We start from the raw sequence: 19,892 nt of genomic DNA, 5'->3' as shown, positions 1-19,892 counted from the left end.
AATATATATATATATACAAACACATCACTCTACTCTGCGTTTTATGACTAATTGTAGCTGTGGAGTACATTGTTGCATCTTGTAAGCTGCAGCAAAATGTCCGTCTTTAACTGATTGCAGACTCTCTCAATGGCTGGTTTTTAATCTATAAATGCATTCTTGGGCTTGGCTTCTGTGTGGAAACTACAGCCATTATGATCTGTGGTTTTAGGACATTATTTTGATGAAGGCCCCAAAACTTCAAAATTGAACTGGTTAAAAGGGCCTTTAAAATTCAGATTGAATAACGTGCAGATGGATTTTAAATTGTCGTCACGTGTACCTTTGGGGCAAGTCAAGTCGATTTTAACGGGCAGAGAAATCAGTTTACCTGGCTCCTGACAGTGCCGTGTGACGTCTGCGGTTTATGCGTTTGAGTATTTGGTCTAATGTTGTATTTTGGTCCTGGAATACAGCTTTCAATCTGAAGGAGTTTCCAGTGATGCTGAACTTCAAATGATCAGAACTAAAGGTATTATTTTCACGAGAGAACAGCAGGAGTGCATCTCTTTCCTCTGGCAGTATCCTGAAAATGACAAGCATTTCTTAAAACATCTACCTTTTGCGTTATTATTTTTCTTTTTAAGAATGTTCCTCCTTAACTCCCCATTTTCTCACTAATTGGACGCTTTGCTTTCCTTCGGTAAAACCCATTTCACTAACACAAAGGTGTGTAAAAACAAAGCTGTGTTCCTAAATCTGTGATGAAAATTTTATATTACTTTTTTTAACTACTCTTCTTTTATTCCCTGCCAAGGCTGCCTAACCCAAGGCATTCTGCACACGCAACTGATCCGAGGACACCCACTGACATTTACAGAGGTCCACAGTTTTTCCACATGCCACTAATTGAAGTGCAAGCAGATCTTTTTTTTTTTCCTTCTGACTTTCACTCTTCCACTTCTGATTTTTCTTCCCTCAACATCTCTGTCGAGCCTTTAGTCATTTATATAGGACTAATAGCCACGTAGTCACATAAATGCTTGGCCTCACATTGAGAGCATAATAGGTGCCTTTAAAAGCAGTCCTGAGGAGTCTTAAGTGATATAAAAGGCTGCAGTTACACACGGCTAAACTGTGATTTATCTCCATCATCAATGTATGGGCTTAAAAAAATGGAACTTTATCACTGGTAAAATGCTCTACGTTCTATATATTTTAGGGTGAATTGATGAGCACATGCATGCATTTAAACCGTTAACACCATCTACAGTAGTCAGGTCAGTGATGGGTCCTTTACAGTTGGAAAGCATGAAAAGCAAACTATTCATCAATTATTTTTTTTTTCTCTGCCATAGCGTTAGAGATTGGAAGATTAAGCCAAATCCTTCGCCACATTTAAGCTAAATAACCATTACTGTTCCATCTGATTCACTGAAAACATTACAGATCTCTGGCTCAGTAGCTGCAATGTCAGATCTATTAAAAAAAAGTGTTTCCAGTCCGAGAAGATTATAAGACGTGTTTTGATAAAAGGTCATAATTCAGCAACAAGTTTAGTGGCTGTAATCAGAAGGCTTGTATCTATCGTAGGGTAACTTTCTCTATATACAAGACACTTGGAGAATTGTACATTTAAGTATAAAAGTAAAGGAGGCCTAATATTTATTAAATAGGATTAGTCTGTTATAATCAGGAGGAGGCAAGTTGTTGTGTGTAACATGAACAGTGGACATCCAGTCCCATTTGCGGTTCAGCATTTGCAAATTCACCTATTCGCAGATTTTTCCTGTGGAAAATTTGCCTACTTGCAGATTAATTTGTAGACCATAAATGGAGAATATATTGGAATGAAAATGCAGTGTGGGAATTTGAAACACCTAGAGACGATGCTATTGGCTGGCGTCGCAAAGCAGCCAATCCAGGAGCATCATTGAGTTTCATTGGCACTGATTGGCTGTATCCCAAATGTAGATGTTTGCTTCTACTGTAGGACTATAATCTTTTCCAGTTTGAGTATTAATGCAGATTAAGGTATATTTGGTGTATAAACTATTGAAATGGAGAGTTATAGAAGTTTTTAGATAATGGATGTGGTCAACAACCCCACCAAACACAGGGGTCCCACTGTAATTATCGGTTGCTACGATAATTAGTCACTTTTTGTGCAATGATTTATAAAAGCTTAATTTATTAAACACCTACTTTTAGATTTAATATTGGGGGCATCAAATAAAGGAGGCTGAGTGTATATTAAACAGTATCGTTTGACTATAACCTGAGGATTAATATTTACTGTGCAGAACACAATTAATAGAAGATTTTACTGAATGGACATTTTTGATGATTTTGTTTGGTATCCAGTTGTAGTTGACTAAATTCAGAGAAATTACATTCATTGATTCAACACAATCAATATAAGCAGTATTATTGACCATATTTAAAAGGGGTAATTCTTTTCCAAAAGAGTCTTGTTTAATGTGTGCAGTAAAATAAGTTTGATTCACTGAATGCATGTGAATGAAAGAAATGGAGTGAACCAGAATCTGCTTTTTGAGAAGCCGGCATCTACTCCAAACCTAAGGGGAATACTTTCTATTATTACTTTTTGGCTTCTGACTAGTCAGACATACATAAACATGGCTTTTCCATGGAACCTGGCATGAGGGCATCTGAAGGTTGCGCAGACTAATGGGGATGTTTCAGACTGTGCTGGTTCTACCTAAACCTCAGAAGAAGAAGAAGAAAAAAAGCTAAGTTACATAAATCCATGCATGCTTACTGCTGTGTGTGAGGTTGAAAGTGTGCTCTGTGGAGAAATAACTGTTTACGCCCGTGTTTATGATGTTGCGTCTTTACAAATCTGGCAGGGTGGTGGGGAAAATGCACGAGCATGCGCTTGCGGTTACGCTAACTTATCCGCGCGGCGCAGGCCACAAAGTTACCGACGGTGTGCTAGCTGAGGTGTGACGGAGAAATGCAGATTGCTTTGGGGAGCGGCGTACCCCGCCCTGTCCCCCTTTTCTTTTTATTTTTCATTCTGCGGCTTAACAAATCCAATCCCACAACCAGGAGGGGAGATTCACAGTTACTTCCCTTACTGTGTTTGATAACAATGCATGAATTATCCCTTTTAAATTGCTTTCTGGATGCATTTTTTTTAATTAAAACTGTTAAAGTGAATCAATCATTCGTGCACCCTCTTAGGACCCACAGAATGTAACTCACCAGCAGTTTGTCATACACCACTGCTCCCAACTCCCTACTTTTTTTTTAACTAAAGTCAATTAACTTCATTCTTTTTTGACTGAGGGAAAACACCACACTGACTTAGCAGGTTTAGAACAATCTGTGTATTAAACTTGTCCTAAACTGTCACATCTGGATTTAGAGACACTGAAAAGTACCACAAAACAGGAACTTGTTTTACTCAATATATGTCAAGAACATTAAGTTTCACCCCACCATGGCTCAACTAAACCACAACAATAATTCTCTGCTACAAAAGGAAACAAGCTGTTAATGTGGCACGGCGCTAACTAGCTACTACAAGTTTCCCTCAAGGCCCGGGCAAATTGGAGTTCGGCGTGATAATGAGCAGATTGATGGAGCTGGTTGAAAGCTTTTATTATGCAGCCAGGAGCGGCTGCGGCTTTGTGTGCATGCGTGTTCTTGAGAGAAACGGCTGAAGAAGTGCGTCATCTGGCCAAGTTTTCACTCGCGGCCCCGATTGCTTTGGGATTTTCCTCTCAGTGGGTCGTCTGGGGATGTAAACGCGCGAGTGAAGAGACAGGAAAAGAATGACAAAAGGTCAAGAATTAAGGAAAACTGCAACAGTCGAAGGAGGAAATGCAAAGAGAGAAAAGTATCGATTGCTAACGGAGAGAAATCCAGACGGAAGACGCAAGGGGACGATGAGCTGGCAACAAAACATTTAAACCTCCCCTACTTGAAATTTGATTGATGAATGTGTGAAAATGATGAGCTGGGCGCTTTAAAGAAGCACATAGAAACACCGTCATGCGACAGGCTCACCCATGAAGACAGAAGCAGACAATGAGAACTCACTTGCAGGATACGAGGCAAGAGAAAATGTCAGGAAGACATTTGGCTGCGTCTCTGAGTGCGCTGTTGCGATGTTTCACTGTGAGTGACTGGGGATTTCGAATAGGCAGGAAGCAGAATCACAACAGGGTTTTGGTTTCTAGAATCTCGCCTACATAATGTCACCAAACGGCTAAAGTGGCCACCATACTGGAGGAGGACAAAGGAGGTGAAATATCTCCAAAGCTTTTATTTTTAATTTTTTTTTTTATTATCATTATTTTAAAGAATTGAAGTCAAGAGCGGCATCTTGAACTCACCAGGTCTCCATAGCAACCAGAGAGTACTTACATCTTAACCAGTTGTGTGGGAAAGCACATCAGGAAGATGTTTTTTTTTTTTTTTTTCTTTTTTGGAGTTGCTAAGCTCTTTTACGGGAGCTGTGTTCAGTTTGAATGAGATAAAAACTCAACAAGGAATCAAGATCGATTTGTGAGAAAAGTAAAGGATGAATTTTTGGATTTCAATAAGAAAAACAACCAAAAACTGACAATGAAATCTTAAAGTGGAGCCTGAAACGGTAAGACATTTTTTAATTAAAAATTTGCAAACACCAATAGAAACATTACCTCAACAAAAGATTAAAATAAGCATTTCAGATTGCGAAAAGCTAAAAACTAATTATATCATTCCCTTATGGCCTTTAACTTGTCCATTAAAGCAAAAAAAAGGTCTAAAATATTCAGAATATCCTACAAATAAAAACACACCTTTGCCCCCTGAAAGTCTCCAGAGTTTCACACAGTGAGTAAATTATGTTTTATCAGTTAAGGCCCAGGTTTTTAGATAGAAGTCAGCTCTACCCAGCTTGAATAGATTGTTTCTCAATAAGCTTCCCTCCTGTTTCCAATGAAAGGAGCTACAGTAATTCTCTGATGCGTCGGATCGCTGGAGTGCTAAGAGCAATTTCTTAATCAAGCAAGAAATACCAGAATTCTGCTGTGATTTCAATAAATAAAAGCCAGCATGACACATTGGTGGGATCCAATTTCCATTCTGAAAGTATTTCAGTGGAAAACTGCCGTTTTCAGATTTGTTATGACATGCTTTAACATTTCAGGTTCCATTTTAAGCGGGGCTTTGTTAACACGAGGTAGAGTGGGAGACAGTAATTTATGCATTATGTACTTTAGTGATTCTAAACTGTCGGTTGATGAAAGCCGAATCTGACTCGCCTATTTAAAAACATACTTGTAACACACGCTCTCTGGGGACTTTCTTTTTTTTTATCATTTCATTTTTATTCACTGACAAACATTTCAAAGAGCTCCAAGTAAGTTTAAATGTTAAAATTACATGTTTTTTTTGTCTTCCCCCACAAACTCAAATTCACAGAGTTCTCTGTGTTTTTTAAAGTCAGTCTTCGAAGCGAAAACAAGAAACTTTAGGGAGGATTCTCAACAGGAGTCAGACTTTAAATATGGAATCTACAAAAACTGGACGGATGTCGACATGGAAAGACGGACGAGGAGACATAAAATCACAGATGACGGATGTGGACCTGGACTGAAGGATGGATGGATGAGAATGTAAACCACATGAGAGTTTGTACTAAAAACTGAATGTGTAAAATAAAAAATCACTACTTTCATAATAGTGCGTGATTAAATTAATGTTTAAAACCTTTGGATTAAAAGCTGAACTTACTGCAACAAATGCATGTCAAGACAGGCTAAAAATGTATGAAAGTGTATCTTACACTTTCACCCAATAGAATAAGGGGTGTCAGGTTACCTCAGCCAATCACATCGGTTGTCCCGCCTTTAGTTTGCATTTTGAACACGCTAGTTGGCGCGGTGCACAGTAGCAGCCCCGCTGTGATGAGAGCAGCTGGCTGAATTTGTCCCCGAGGTAAATCTTGGGCGTAGACTGAATACTGATGGTAGTTTTTCCAAACACTATTACTTATCCTGAAGGCTCCAGACATTCCTAAGATCTTCTGAAAATGGCCTAAATCAAATGGAATATGTCCGATAGTTAAACACTACCTTTAATTTTTGCTACCCATAACGAAGTGATGCGTTGCCGGATTGCAAGCATGTGGAACGATCGATGGGAAAGTGAGCAGACAACATCCGATGGACAGATTAAACTTTCATACTGGGATATGGAATATTACGTGAACAGAACCTAAACCACAGAGTTCTGCTTTTATTCATTCATTTGAAACATACTCTATATACCTTACCTCCAAATCCCAACTGCATCAAAACTATAGTTCAAAGCAATCAGTCTTAAACCGATCTGAATATCAGTAATCGTGTCTATTTGATAAAACATAACCAGTGCTTATGGCAAAAGAAGCACATGGCCGTTAATCAAAGTTTGCCATAAATGAAAGTATTCTTTTGCTTATTCCACTGCTACCAAGTTTAATCTGTTCTCGCTTTCATTGCCAAGCTGATCTCTCCTCCCTCCACGCCTCATCTATATCAGGATGGATTATTTGCCCTTGGCACACCACTTGGTAGTCTGCATGGCAAGGCAGCCGGTAAGTGGATCTATAGGAAGCTGAAGGAGAAACGTATTCCTAAACTTACCCGCTTGTATATTTGTGTGCTTGTGAGCTAGCCAAGTTATTAAAATGTTAGCAGGTACTATAAATAAAAGAAACAAAGGCCTCGGCGTCTGCAGAAGGTAAAGAGTGCAGAGAGGTAAGAGGGGATGGGGGGGAAACACGGGGCAATCGTAGAGTGAGCACAATCTGAGGGAGCTCAAAGGGGCCTTTATGTGGCAGCAAAAATGGCATTTAGGCAACGAGGAGAACAAGAAGCTCCCGCCTAAACAGAAACCACAGCTGCATATCAACAAGAAAACGTCTCATGTTTAATAAAGGAAGAAAGAAAAAAAGTGTTTAGTGAAGCAAGTTTTCTCATCGGCCTGGAGGAGCTGCATTAGCTGCCATGCATGGAATATATTGCTATATATTATTTGGATCACAACATCCTTCAAATGATGGAGGCAGAGAACGCTGCGTACATTACTCCGTCTTCTCATTCGATTTCTATTTAAACAATATGCAGACTTCCTTGCCAAGGGGGTTTGTAGTTACTGGATCATTCCAGTTGTGAAGGCTTCAGGGGGAGGGTTTGTTAGGAAACATTAGTGGACAAACCACTTGATGAAGACCAAGGAGACGATAATGTTTGTTTCAGGGAATATGTAATGGTAACAATGGTGTCATAATAATGCAAGGACACATTCTCCAAGATCAATACGTTTTAAATTCTAACATTTAACACTGGAAGTGGAAGGCATTGTAAATATCCACAACAAACAAAACAACAGAAATAACAAATAAAATGAATAATGAAAACTGTCCTTCAAAAAATAGGATAGTTGCGACCAAAGCACCAGACTGAAGATGTTCGTCATCCAGTTTTTGGTGGAAAAAGTGAAAAACGATAAATCGTTCAAATGGAAATTATTGAGTTTGTTTTAAATTTATCATGCGATTAATTGATTTATTACTTATTGCGACAGGCCTACGTCAGACCCGAGGCAATACCGTACCAGTTAAAAAGTCAGTATGCTGAAAACTGCATTATTTTCCTTCTTCTCAATTTAATTTTATTCTCTGTTGGTGCATAAAAGAAAAAAAAAAAGGAAGAAGTCTATCTGCCAAACAGTACCACTGAGCTGAAATGCTGAAGAAAAAAAAAAAAGACGGAAGACGAATGAGGAAAAAGGTCAAGAAGTCAAATGAAGAAGTGGTTATGTTTGTGGGTGATGATATTAGATTTTTGTTTTAGATTTAGTGGTTGCTACGGTTAAGAATGCAGGTCTCCTACACAGAGCTGGCAACCAAAGTCACCTTCTGGCAGCTGGCTACTGTCATCTGCTAATGCACTCAGAACTTCTGACCAGCGCGGGTAAATGACCAGGGAGGTAATGAAGAAGGATGTAGGCCATGATCATTCACAGTCTGCCCCGACGTTATTAAAACATACGCCGACAATTCGTTTTCATTTTGCTTGGAAGGACGTGTTCGCCATCGCCATCTACATTCTCCATATGTTGCGGATTTACAACACGCACTCCGACTCGGAGTTTTGACAGCGAGGGCAGATTACCTGGAAATCCCGCTCCTCCAGAATCTCTTTCCTCCACCTCACCAGGAAGGCGGCGCACACGTACAGGTGGAAGTGAGAGAAGCCTTCAGGTTCCGCCTGGAAACACGAGGAAATGACAGAGCATAAGCAAAAAAAATAATGAAAGCTAGAATATTACCGCATTCTTTAGTGTTTCTGTTGCACAGCTACTGCGTTCGTAAAATCGACGTCGTCTTTGTAGATTCGAATGAAACTGTTAAACTCGCTGCTACGCCCTGCAGCAGGGGTCGGCAAACTGGCACTTTTAAAACCAAAAGATAATTTGTTTTTTAATTATAAAAACAAAAGGAAAGAGGGATTTAGCAGTTATTCTGCATAGTGAATGCAATATCTGCATACATTATCTACAACAGAATGACACCAGGAGCCCAAGGCTTGTTGAAGTCGAATGTTATTTCGCTACAAAACACGTTTTTAATGTTTAATGAGCAACCCTTACTTATACACTTTCCAATAATTATGTAAAAGACTATGTAAAAGGTTAGATGTTTTATTTTGTCCTTAAATCTCAAAAAAGTATTTTAAAATAACTTTCATGACATCCTGAAGCACCTTGTGTAGATCTTTATTTTCATAATACTTTATTTTTAAATGCTCAGATTGGATCAAAACCACAAAAAAATACATAGGTATGTGTGAGTAAATTATATATGCATTCTGATGAGGCAGATAAAAAAAAAAAACTGAGCAGGTAATAAGCATGCTTTACGTTAAGTCCACATTTCTGCTTTTATTAGCTGCAGGCGGAAAATCATCATAATTACCATGAAACATCAGTATGTATGTAATTAACCTCTATAAGGTGTTTCACTTAGTGAATTGAGTTAGTGAAATAATGAACTTGTCAATAATATTCCATCATCATCGAGATTCACCTTTATTTCTTTGGTAGCTGGTCTCTTCTCTGTGCTGATCAGTTAGGAAAAACAGGCATGAAAGTGTTTTTATTAAACTGAAAATATTTTCCCTACGCGATTAAGCTTCAATTTGTCATTATGGTCATTAATTACGGAAAACACCATGATTAAAATCCCAGAGATTAAGGAATGAATTAACATTTAGGTGTCAAAACTAGATGAATGAATTAACATTTGTGGAAAGTTAGATGGTTTACATATTATTTACAAGCGAATGAAAAATGTTCATGTGTACTTTTGTACACTATGAATGGAATTTAAGACCTACGAACTTTGACTAGTCAATTGGCAGTAACTTTGCAAAAAAAAAAAAAAAAAGCTAGCCAGCTAACCAGCTTCTTTTTTTGCAAGCTAGCTTCTTTGTATGTAGCTAGCAGGCTAGTAAGGGTAAGTTAGCAGTGAGTTAGCGGTAGCCTCAACCGTCACGATTCGCAAAACGTAATAGAGACGTCTGAGTGCAACTCAAACTCTTGTCTGACAGAAAAGTCCTGTGAGAACAAAAAATACATGCATTACACAGTTCTTCCAAGACAAAATTTAAGACCTGGAATTAATGTATTAGAGCCAACATTTTTAGGAGTTCAAGACTTTTTGAGACTTTTTAAAGATGCGCCAACACCAACGGTCTGAAAATCAGCCCCTGTCCCCTTTTGCTGTGCCATGAGTGGGGACATATTGACAACGCCGCCCACCAGGTTGCATCTGCACCTGTATGGCTAATAGCAACTTTTTTGCTAATAGAAGAAAGTTATTCTATTAGCAAGACTCACTTAAAGAAGAGTCACTCTTCTTTAAGTGACTCTTAAAGAAGTGACTCTTAAACTCTTCAAACTCTTCTTTGTTTGAAGAGTCAAGTGACTCCTCAAAAAAAGAAAAAAATGGCATTGGTCAAAATCAGAATCGACAGGTCAGGGTTTTTAAAGATCAGTGATCGAACAGAAAACTGCATCCCCAGAGGGCACCCTTTGTCTTTGTGTTTTAAATATAATGAACCAATCAAGGAACTGTTCAAATTTGAGGTAGAAATCGAAGCCGTACACACATCCAGAATGTTTCCTTTTATTTTGCTGTGAAACGTTTCTTATCAGTAAATGTAAATGTCATGAGAGAAACATAGCTGGAGTAAAGAGCAGCGTTCCAAAAAGGAGATCCAGGCACTGTTGGAACAAAACTGAAATGGCACACAAAGGGGGTGGAGTAAATTATGGTAATAATTTGATGCAAAACTTTATATAACATTTCATTTTAGGGGGCACTGAGAGCCATTCTGGCATCTGTGCATCGCAGAGACAGTGCGAGCCTTTCATCACATTTCCTGCTTACGTACACAAGGTATTTAGAGCCGAACATAAAAAGGCAGACAAAGAGAAAACGTGAAATGGAGCCCTTTTTTTTCTGTCAGCAACCCAAAAATGTACATTTGCAGGGTGACAGAGACAAAGGAAGACACAAATCCCTCTTTCTACAGCGCCGCCTTTTATTTCAGGCCCTTGTTACGTTCACCCGCTGCCTTTTTTTTTTTTCTTCCCTCTTTCTGACGCTGCAACGAGCAGGGGGAATTAAAGAGGAAGGAAGACAAAAGGATGAGATGTTCCCTGTTCTATTCATTCCACTCCAGAGCCCCATCAGAGAGAGAATAATTACAGCCCTGTTGAATGGAAGTCACTTAGGAGCGTGCTCATCTAAAGGAAGAAGATCCCAGCATGGGAGAGTTTCTGGATGCAATCACTGCAGGTGTTTTAGTTACATTTAAACAAACTAAAATATATATTGTTGGCTACTTTACTTTCCGACTGGCTGAACTGGGAGTGAATTAAACATATGGGGAGAAAAGGTCAAACGAAAGAGTGACTTATCTCCTTTGGATAGACAGTTTCGGTAATATTTGCAGCCGAAACACAGTTTCCTCTGTTTCCGAGACTGACAGCAATCTGAGAAACGTCCATCTCCGTTTTTACAACATGTCAGAACTTTTTTTTTTTTTTTTTGCACTTTTCTTATTTTTAAACGCCGTCCTTCCAACTATTTCACGGAGAAATTGCCATGTGAGACAAGCAGAAGGAGACTATTATATTTCCAGAATATCACAACCCAGAAGCAAGATCAAAATCAGACGGGTTTTTTTTCCCCCTCCAGAACCACGTTAGCTGCGTCACATTGAGAAAAAAAAAAAAGAAAAACACAAGCCGACATGTTGTTTGCTTCATCAAATTTAATTTGGGTAATTGCGCCAGTGAATCCCATGGTGTCGTACCTTACATTCACCCAAAAAGTGGCGTGAAGGATAGAGTCGTACTCTTATTAAAACACATCTCTTCATAAATTATTCCTCCACTGTGCTCTCTGGAGTGTCGACGTCGATAGGATTTTAAAAAGTTCTGCTGCTGGAAAAAAAAAAAAAAAAAAAATCTGACTACCCTTGCATTATTTAGTTGAATAAAGTGACTCGCTCAAAGACTGTTACTGGATATTGTGACGTCTCTTCGATGTGAGTCAGTTGTTGGAAACTTGACACAGTGTGATAAAATAATGCAGCTGATACTTTACAGGCATTTCCTTCAACAAGGGGGCTCAACAGTTCAAATAAGTTTGTTAAAAAGGAAGTAGAACCTGTATTAGTTTAGGGTTTTGTGTATCAGGACATAAGGGCCTGGTCTGAACTAGGTTCTAAAACTAAAGTATAAATCAAAGAGTTCAACACACAAGGATTAAGCCAAAACGTGAAAAGTTGGATGTGAAATCTGAGCTGTAACATTCAGCAGAGCTTTTCAGTGGAGCTTTATCAATGTCTTGTATCTCTGGGGAGGAATTTGCCACCTTATACTTTTATTTTCCATAAAGTTTTTTTTTTTTACTTCTTTGAGGTTTTGTAGATGTAAAACCATTTGAAGATCCGATTACTGTGTTTCAACACAGCAGCGTACAAGACTTTGATTGTAGCCTCATCGCCACAACTTGATTATTTTTTGTAAAGACAGATATACAGAGAAGCTCATGGTCAACTCGATTACTCCAAGGTTCCCAAAGTCCTGAGGAATGATGGTGCAGACACCTTGTGAAAGTCACTTACTTACTGATTACTCATTGAAAATGTGACGGTTACTTTTCTGATTATTTGATTTTAAAAGTTGGATAAAAAAAAATTGTTTCGGCAGGCAACAGCCCCCACCATCCCAACATGTAAACCACAACTTGAGCAGGTCAACTATAACTGAGCCATTACCATATAAATGCACAAATTTGACATTTTGAAAACAAATGTGCTTGATGAAAACACAAATTTCAGGAAGGAAAAAAAAAAAAAAACACTTGTTTTTTGATAAAGTTTTGCTGTTAGGATAAAGTGTTTTTTATGGCCATATTAAAATTGGTTTATTTCTCAAAACTTCAACGGAAACGCTTTCTCCCCCCAACCATCACGAGTCATGTGATCAACAACCGGACAAACCACGAAAATGTTACGTTACTCATTACGTTAAACTCACGTATGACAAAAGAACAAAAGGTTTTTCTGTTTCCCTTAGTTTCAAGGACATATGACCTTTGACCCCTGCAAAGAGGGAACGACGAACCTTTACATCGTCATCCTGAGCAGATGTCCCGTTTCCATCGATTACATTTGCGCCGCTACCTGGTGCCATACGAGACGTGAAGCCAAGTAACAATTCATGTTTTTACTAAATGAAATGACAAATACAGTAAATTTACAACAACTACAGGATTCAAGATGGTAATGTGTTAGATTGCTCGACATCACTGGTTCCCAGGAAGCAAAACAAGCCAAAATCATCCTCCATCCACTGCCATGCTTTTCTTTACAGTTGCCATGAAATTAATACATTGTTTTGTTTTCCGAACATCACCACTTATGTTCAGATATATTGTGTTTTATAGGTTCTTTCATGTCAGAGTTGCACCGTCATGTTCCATTCAGAAAGAAAAAGGCTTCTCCTTCAACCCCATCAAACTGAGTCGCACTTTGCATTTCGTTTTCTGACCGATTCAACAAACACTAACGAATTAAAGACGAAAAGTAATGAAAGACAGCAATGAAAGCGTGGATTTCCAAAGATCCTTTAAAGTGATGTAATGTACCATGTACACTACCTTACTGTTGTGCTAATTGAAGAACCCCCGCTTCAGAAACCAAAGACAAAAAAACCTACATTCACAAATATGAGCAGGGATGGGTTATGAAAACAAAGGCTCTTGTTTTTATTGAATTACCTTTTCCCTTCCCCTCGTTTCCGAACGCATCTCCTGTTATTTCAGCTCGGCCTCCCGCGAGGTTGGACCAATTTTTTTTAATTTTAAGACAACAAAGAGCGTTTGTGCGAGTCGGGGAGAAGCGGAGAATACAAATAAAAGGCGAAAAAAGAAAAAGAGGAGTTTGCGAAGCGTGATGTGAACGGCTGGCCAGCAGGCGATTGGCCCCAGCGCTCTACCTTTGCGGCCTCAGTTCAAACAAGTGAATCAACACAAACTGGCACATGCAAACACAGATGGACGAGAGCATCAGGTGCTAATCAACCGCCTAAAGTGGAGTAAAGTTTACATTTTTGGGGGGTTATTTAAGCGGCTGTGGTTGAGAACTTTGAATTCTTCTCCAGTTCTCCCTCTCCATCCGTCACACTGGCTGTCACCCCATCCTCTGTCTCTCTCTCTCTTTCTCTCTCTGTTATTAATATAACAGAAGTCTTTCACAGATCAGGGATGAATTACTCTTCATCGAAAGCAAGTTCTGCTGGCCGCTAATCTTCAAATCTTGATTTGTTAGCCAATGATGGGGAATATTTCACAGCCACGGGCTGCGACAGAAAAATGTTCACTTTAGATCAGACCGGATCCATCAGTCGTGCTGCGAGAGTTTAAATATGGAGGGTTTGATGAGTCCACATTACACCGGCGGAGCTGCTGGGATGTGATGGGACTCTTAAAAGAGGCCCCAATTAATCAGTCAATATGCATAATTGCATGTTTGTATCAAAGGGGGTATTTATTATGAAAATACTCAGATTATTCAAAACTCTGTGGTTGACTTCTGATTTGCTACACCACAGAATACTAACAGGATTTATGTTATTTAATGACTAAAAGAAAAAAAACATATTTTTAGTTATTAGCATAAGTAAAAATGAGCAGAACAGTCCAAAATTAACAGCCCAAAGTGCTAAAAATTTAAATACAGGAAGTATATTAGTAAGTATATATGATAAGTTCCATTTTTTAGTTAGTTTTATTGGTCTGTGCTTATTAGTTTTGAGCTGAATGTAATAATGTACATACATGTACATTTTGTGAAACAAAAAACTACTAAACAAACATAAAAAAAGTGCTGTTTCCTTGCTGCAAAATGCAAAAAACTGGGAAAAAATGATGAAGAAATCTAAAAAAAGATTGTGATCTTACACAAGTAGAAAATGCCTTTTATAATGACATGCAAACAAAGATTTCTATTGATTCAATAGGAGGAGCTACAGAGGCTGTTACAGGAAGTTAATACAAACAACAACAACAACAAAAAACAAGGTTATTTACAAAACCAACTAAAATATCCTGATTCCAACTATTCTTCTGAACTGCTGGCATGGGACATTTTTAGTATATAATAATTAAATTACGTAACAGGCAGAAATGTTGAAATATGTTTGTAGTTTTTAACAATGTGGGAGAGAAATTTAGGGGGGGAAAAAACACCACAAACTTTGGAAAATTAATATGTTCTTTGTAAATGTGCATCCCTAAAAACTATGAATCAAGAATATAAATTTGTTTCACACCAAGCTGTGGAAAAACATCAGATTCAGGACACCTAACAAAACAAAATGAAACTTTTAGCCTATTTTAGTTTCCAATCTAGCACAAAATAGGGAAAAATGGTCCGAAAATTGTCCTAAAGAATTGTGTTTTTAATTTGTTTTCGAGCTTAAACCTAATTTTTTTTTTGTGCTTCGCAAATTTAGGGGAGGGAAAAAAGCCGTGGAGAAAAAAAAATTCAAAGCTTTTGAATAAACCCACACACCTGACGAGTACTTGGGAATTTTAACATATCGACTTCACATTTTGCCCAACTTCCATCAGCTGAATTTTGAACACGTATTTGCACATTTTAATGATCGGTAAATGAGCGTTTGAGCCTGAAACATCAACATTCTACCTGCGGCTAGCCCGACATCCAACTCCCCGTCCGCATTTTCTCCCGCCACGCACTGCTTCACCTTCTCCAGCTCGTGACGTTCCCATCATTATGATTTTCAAAATAAAGTTTGTCAGGGGAGTCAAGGTGACTCCGTCAAACTCGTCTCTCGCCGTCTTGCGTCGCTGTGCTCGGGGTCCTCATCCCCCCCTCGTGTCAGGACGGCTGTATTGGCTAAGACGCGGGGAAACTAGCTGACAAGCTCAGCTGATCAAAGATGCGCGGTAGTTTGTGGCGAGAGGGGGCGAGAAAGCGGGATGGGAGAGTTGATAAGGATAACGTAGGAGTGCGCGGAAGAAGGGTGAGCGGAGGAGCTGAGGAAGAGGACGAGGAGGAGGCGCCACAATGTCACAGCATCTTTAAACTGCTGCGTTGGCTGTCTGACTGGTTTGATCCCTCCAAAACAAAACCGGCCTCATGTGGGACCGGCGCGGTGCGCTGACGAATCGACTGAAGACAAGGTGAGAAGGTGATCGCGCCAACGGGAGGAGGAGGATGATAAACGAGCTGTGTAACAATCAAACAGAGATTATGTGGCTGGCTGATAGCTGGTAGATTTTATTTGTTTGATTTATATTTTTACGTTTCCAGCTTATATGCTTTATATTTTCACTTTGCCATGACAGAAATAATTGCATCTTTTAGATCAAATCAGATACAGAGAAATTCAGTAAAGACACACAAACAAACAAAAAAAAAAATTTCAAATCATAGTTCCACTGTAAATAAAGTGGGGAAAAAACAAAACAAAAACAGCGCTCCGATGTTTTGAGGTTAGACCACAGCATTTCAACACAATTTCAATCCAGACTTTGACTAGGCCACTGAAAAACCTTCAGAGTTGGACTTGCTGATGTGCATCGTCCTGTATAGTCAGGATTCGTGCAGGTTTCCCAAGATCAAATCTAAGACTTTGTAAAACCTTTTAAGGCTACTATGAATAAAACTCAAGGCTTGTATCACAACAGACATGTACAAAAGGAAAACAAAAGTGTGAAATTTCTGGGGTCTTTCTGTGGCTGGTGGCATTATTTTTGTGCTTCTCACATGGTATATGGCTCTCTAGCTAACTAGCTAGCAATTATTAGCAGCTAATTACTGTTAGCCTTGACCTCCTTGAGTGAAGATGTTTGCCAAAACTCAAACTTTTGCCTGATAGAAAAATCCAGTGAGAAAAAAACCTACATATAATATACGAGATGAAATCGTCTTGCCATGACAAAATTTAAGACCTGTAATTAACATATTTAAAGCCAAAATGTATTTTTTAAAAGAATTAAAGTCATTTCAAGGCCTTAATTTCAAACACCAATTTAAGACTTGTTAAGGTTGCGACGACACCCTGTTGATCAGGTAAATAGATGGCAGTCATCAGGTCCGGGAGTGGCTGTTAAAATTTAATTTTAAAGCTTTTTCACAATTGAATCATAATTTAACAAGGGCCACAATTACTTTTCCACATGAAGCCAGATTCATTTGGTTACACCCTCTCCCCTCACAGCAAAATAACAATGTGCTTGAAAACTGCATTTTCTATTTACTCAAGTTATTTTCGTCTGATGATACATTTGGCTACAAAAGGGACAAAATAAAAAGCTAAAATACGAAGAAAATACTTTTTCAATTAACATTGGTGCGATTCACTGACTCAGGCTTGGTGGCCAGCAAAATGGTTTTGTTATAATAAAAGACAATGTGATATCTAAAAGGGAATATAATGAATGAAAAAGGAACAGAAGGAGTGTAGTGTTTCTAAATGATTTGTTTTCAACAAATTTTATGATAATTTAGAAGCGTTCCACTTCTGCGCACAGTACCCTCCACCAATGTGTTGTCTTGCTTCAGGCCATATTTTACACCTCTGCGAACAGGAATTAATGAGAGGAGGGAAACAGGCAAATATTAGCCAACTACAATTCCCACACTGCCACAGATTTAATCCATTACAGCTGTTCGCTCTGTTATTCCTCTGTATTAAAGCAAACAGTGAATCAGGAGAAGCTGAACTGAGTCGTTCTTAGGGCTGCAGTAAACAATTGTTTTTAGAATCAAGTAATCCCCTTCTGGAGTAGCTAAAGTTAGTAAGGGAAATCTAAGAGAGACTGCTAGTAAGTAAAAAAACGTTTAAGTTTTTACTAGAACATTTTATTCTTTGCAAATATGATTCAAACATCACTTTCAGTCTAAAGTTTGAAGTATGGGGAAACAAATGCTTTTAAAGTCTGAAGACATTTCACATTAACTTTTAAAAAGTAAAAAGCAAACTTAAATTGAGGCATTAAATTACAGTTTCAAGTTTCAATAATGAATAAGGATTTTAAGAATTATTTTCACATCATTACTGTTGATGAGCAAGTACAACAAGCAAAAAAATAGAGCAGGAAGATATTTTTAAAAAGTAAAATAAAAAAAGGGGTGGCGGGTGGGGGTTAAGCCTGCAGAGAGCTGCTAATAGCAGTTAGCATTCATTAACAGCTCATTGACAAAACGCAGTGCGCTAAATATTAGAACATAAACTAGCGAAGTTTCAAGGCAGATAATTTGTCTCAAAGAATTTAAATAATCAAGGCCCTCCACTCATTCAATGAATTGTTAGATGTCTAGCTGTTTTTAATGAAACTGAGGGCGAAAAAGACATGCTTCTGGTTTTGAAGGCAAACCAGAAGTATTACAATGCAACCTCAGGGAAAACAGAGAATGTCCATTTCTGGCTGAGGCTGTGTCAAGGAGAGAAAGGATGAACAAACGGTTTATAGTCCTGTCAGTGTATAAGACCAGAACATGATGTGTGCTTTGAAGAAATTCAGACAGACTCAGCGTGTGTGTGTGTGTTTGTGTTTGTGTGAGACCAAGGGTCTGGTCTTCAGAGGCCACTCACACTGCTGGCGGTGGCAGTGTGACCAGGCATTACTACAGACTGGAGACAAGGAGGTAGAGAAAAAGGTAGGAGGGCCACCTCCCACTGGGATGTCTCCTCACTGAAATGGTACGGTAGACTTACATTCAAGAAGGGGTCACTTACAAAACTTCAAACTCTAGATGGTACTCTGAGATCCACAAATAAGTAAACGTAAAAACATTTGGCAACAAAGGGCAACCTGTATGGTGACATGCAATTATTCATTCCCTTTCAGCTTTCTTGTCACTGTATCCTACAATATACATGTTTATGCAATTCTGTCAATACAAAAAAACTATAGAAACGCTCACAGCTGATGTATTCATGAGAACTATAGTAAATATGTTCATTATGTTATGAGATATAACTATGTCTTCAATACATCCAAAGCACAAACAGCTACACACACCGCATAAACAGACTAGTTACAAAAGCTGGTCGAGCTTTGGTTAAAAGACAGCATGTAATTACAATTAACTGTCTAAGAGCACATCAGACGTAAGTCTTGAGTTTTTAGATATATATGGAATTAAATAATCCAGTACTCCACAAGCTAGCTCCACAGTATAAAACATATGGTGCGATTCATTCAGACCTTAATCCAAAATAATTTTCCAGGCCTATGTTGCAGTAAATTACTCCATTATTCCACCAGCAATCCAGGCATTTAATCACATTTAACCACCTGAATTTAAACATGGCCACTAACAATGCCACACAGCTTCCTGCTTGGTAAATTTCACTGTCCGCATAAAAGAAACCCATGCTTCAGAACCTGAAAATGTCACGGTATCCCCTTTAACAGCCATGCTAATGCTGTCACACTGAGCTACTTGCTAATTTCATGCTCCACGCAACAGGGATAATTTAGTCCCAGTCTGTCTGTCTTTCTGTCTGTGTTTCTGCTAAGGGAAGAGTGGCCAGTGTGTTTGTTTCGGTCTGAATCCTCCCTCCATGCGTCTTCCTTCTCTTCTCGTTGTCCCCAGCTCCCCGTCTTTTAAAAATCAATTGACAGGAGAGTTGAAAACAGCGCATGCAAGAAAGGAAAACAGAATGAGGGCAAAATCGGATAAAAATGAAAGGAGAGGATGTGGAGAGGAATCAGTAGGCAGAAAGTGAGAGAGATGACTGATAGAGAGAGGAAAAGCTGTCTTGTGCTGGATCACACTCCTGAACAGATGGCCACACTACAGAGAGAAAACCACAGAGGAGACATTACAGTGCTCAGGTTAAAATCTCCCCTGAAAGATACAAACAGTTCAGCAAGGAAGGACAAGGTCTTTTTTATTTATCATCAGGGTGATTCAAAGCTAAAAATCAGAGCTCTCTCAGTCTCAACAAGGCCAACATCCTTGCACTGTATCCATGTTCTTTGCAAGAACACCCAGTGTGAAGACATGCAAGAAGTCCTAAAATCTTTTACTGAAGAAGGACAATCATATCTAAAATTAGAGAAGTATAAGCTACAACAATTCAGTTTATAACTGGAATGCTGTAAAAAAGTGTAGAAACTTTGTTTGGTTTGATCAGATCAGTGCAGGAGGGTTTGAATGAACCAAAGAATGAATATGCAACAAGGAAAGCATGCTAACTGTGGGTGTATGGTGAAGGGTCTGTCATGTTGTTGTTCTGCTTCTCTTCAAAAAGACATGGAAAACTTATTTGAGGAAAAAGACATGAAAAAT

General features: G+C 38.7%; 1 protein-coding gene across 2 annotated transcripts in view; it reads right to left on the bottom strand.

The window, feature by feature from the left end:
- The window catches only part of tbc1d22a (TBC1 domain family, member 22a), a 130,313-nt gene that overhangs the window by 17,833 nt on the left and 92,588 nt on the right, over positions 1–19,892 (bottom strand). For both annotated transcript variants that reach the window (XM_007577889.2, XM_007577881.2), the window contains exon 13: positions 8,157–8,252. In XM_007577889.2, coding sequence (XP_007577951.1) covers positions 8,157–8,252 — 96 coding nt within the window. The remainder of the gene's footprint in view (positions 1–8,156; positions 8,253–19,892) is intronic.

Source organism: Poecilia formosa, unplaced genomic scaffold, assembly GCF_000485575.1.
Source record: "Poecilia formosa unplaced genomic scaffold, Poecilia_formosa-5.1.2 Scaffold9, whole genome shotgun sequence".
NCBI lineage: Eukaryota > Metazoa > Chordata > Actinopteri > Cyprinodontiformes > Poeciliidae > Poecilia > Poecilia formosa.
Note: the sequence above shows the minus strand (reverse complement) of the source record. Positions and strands in the feature narration are given on the sequence as shown.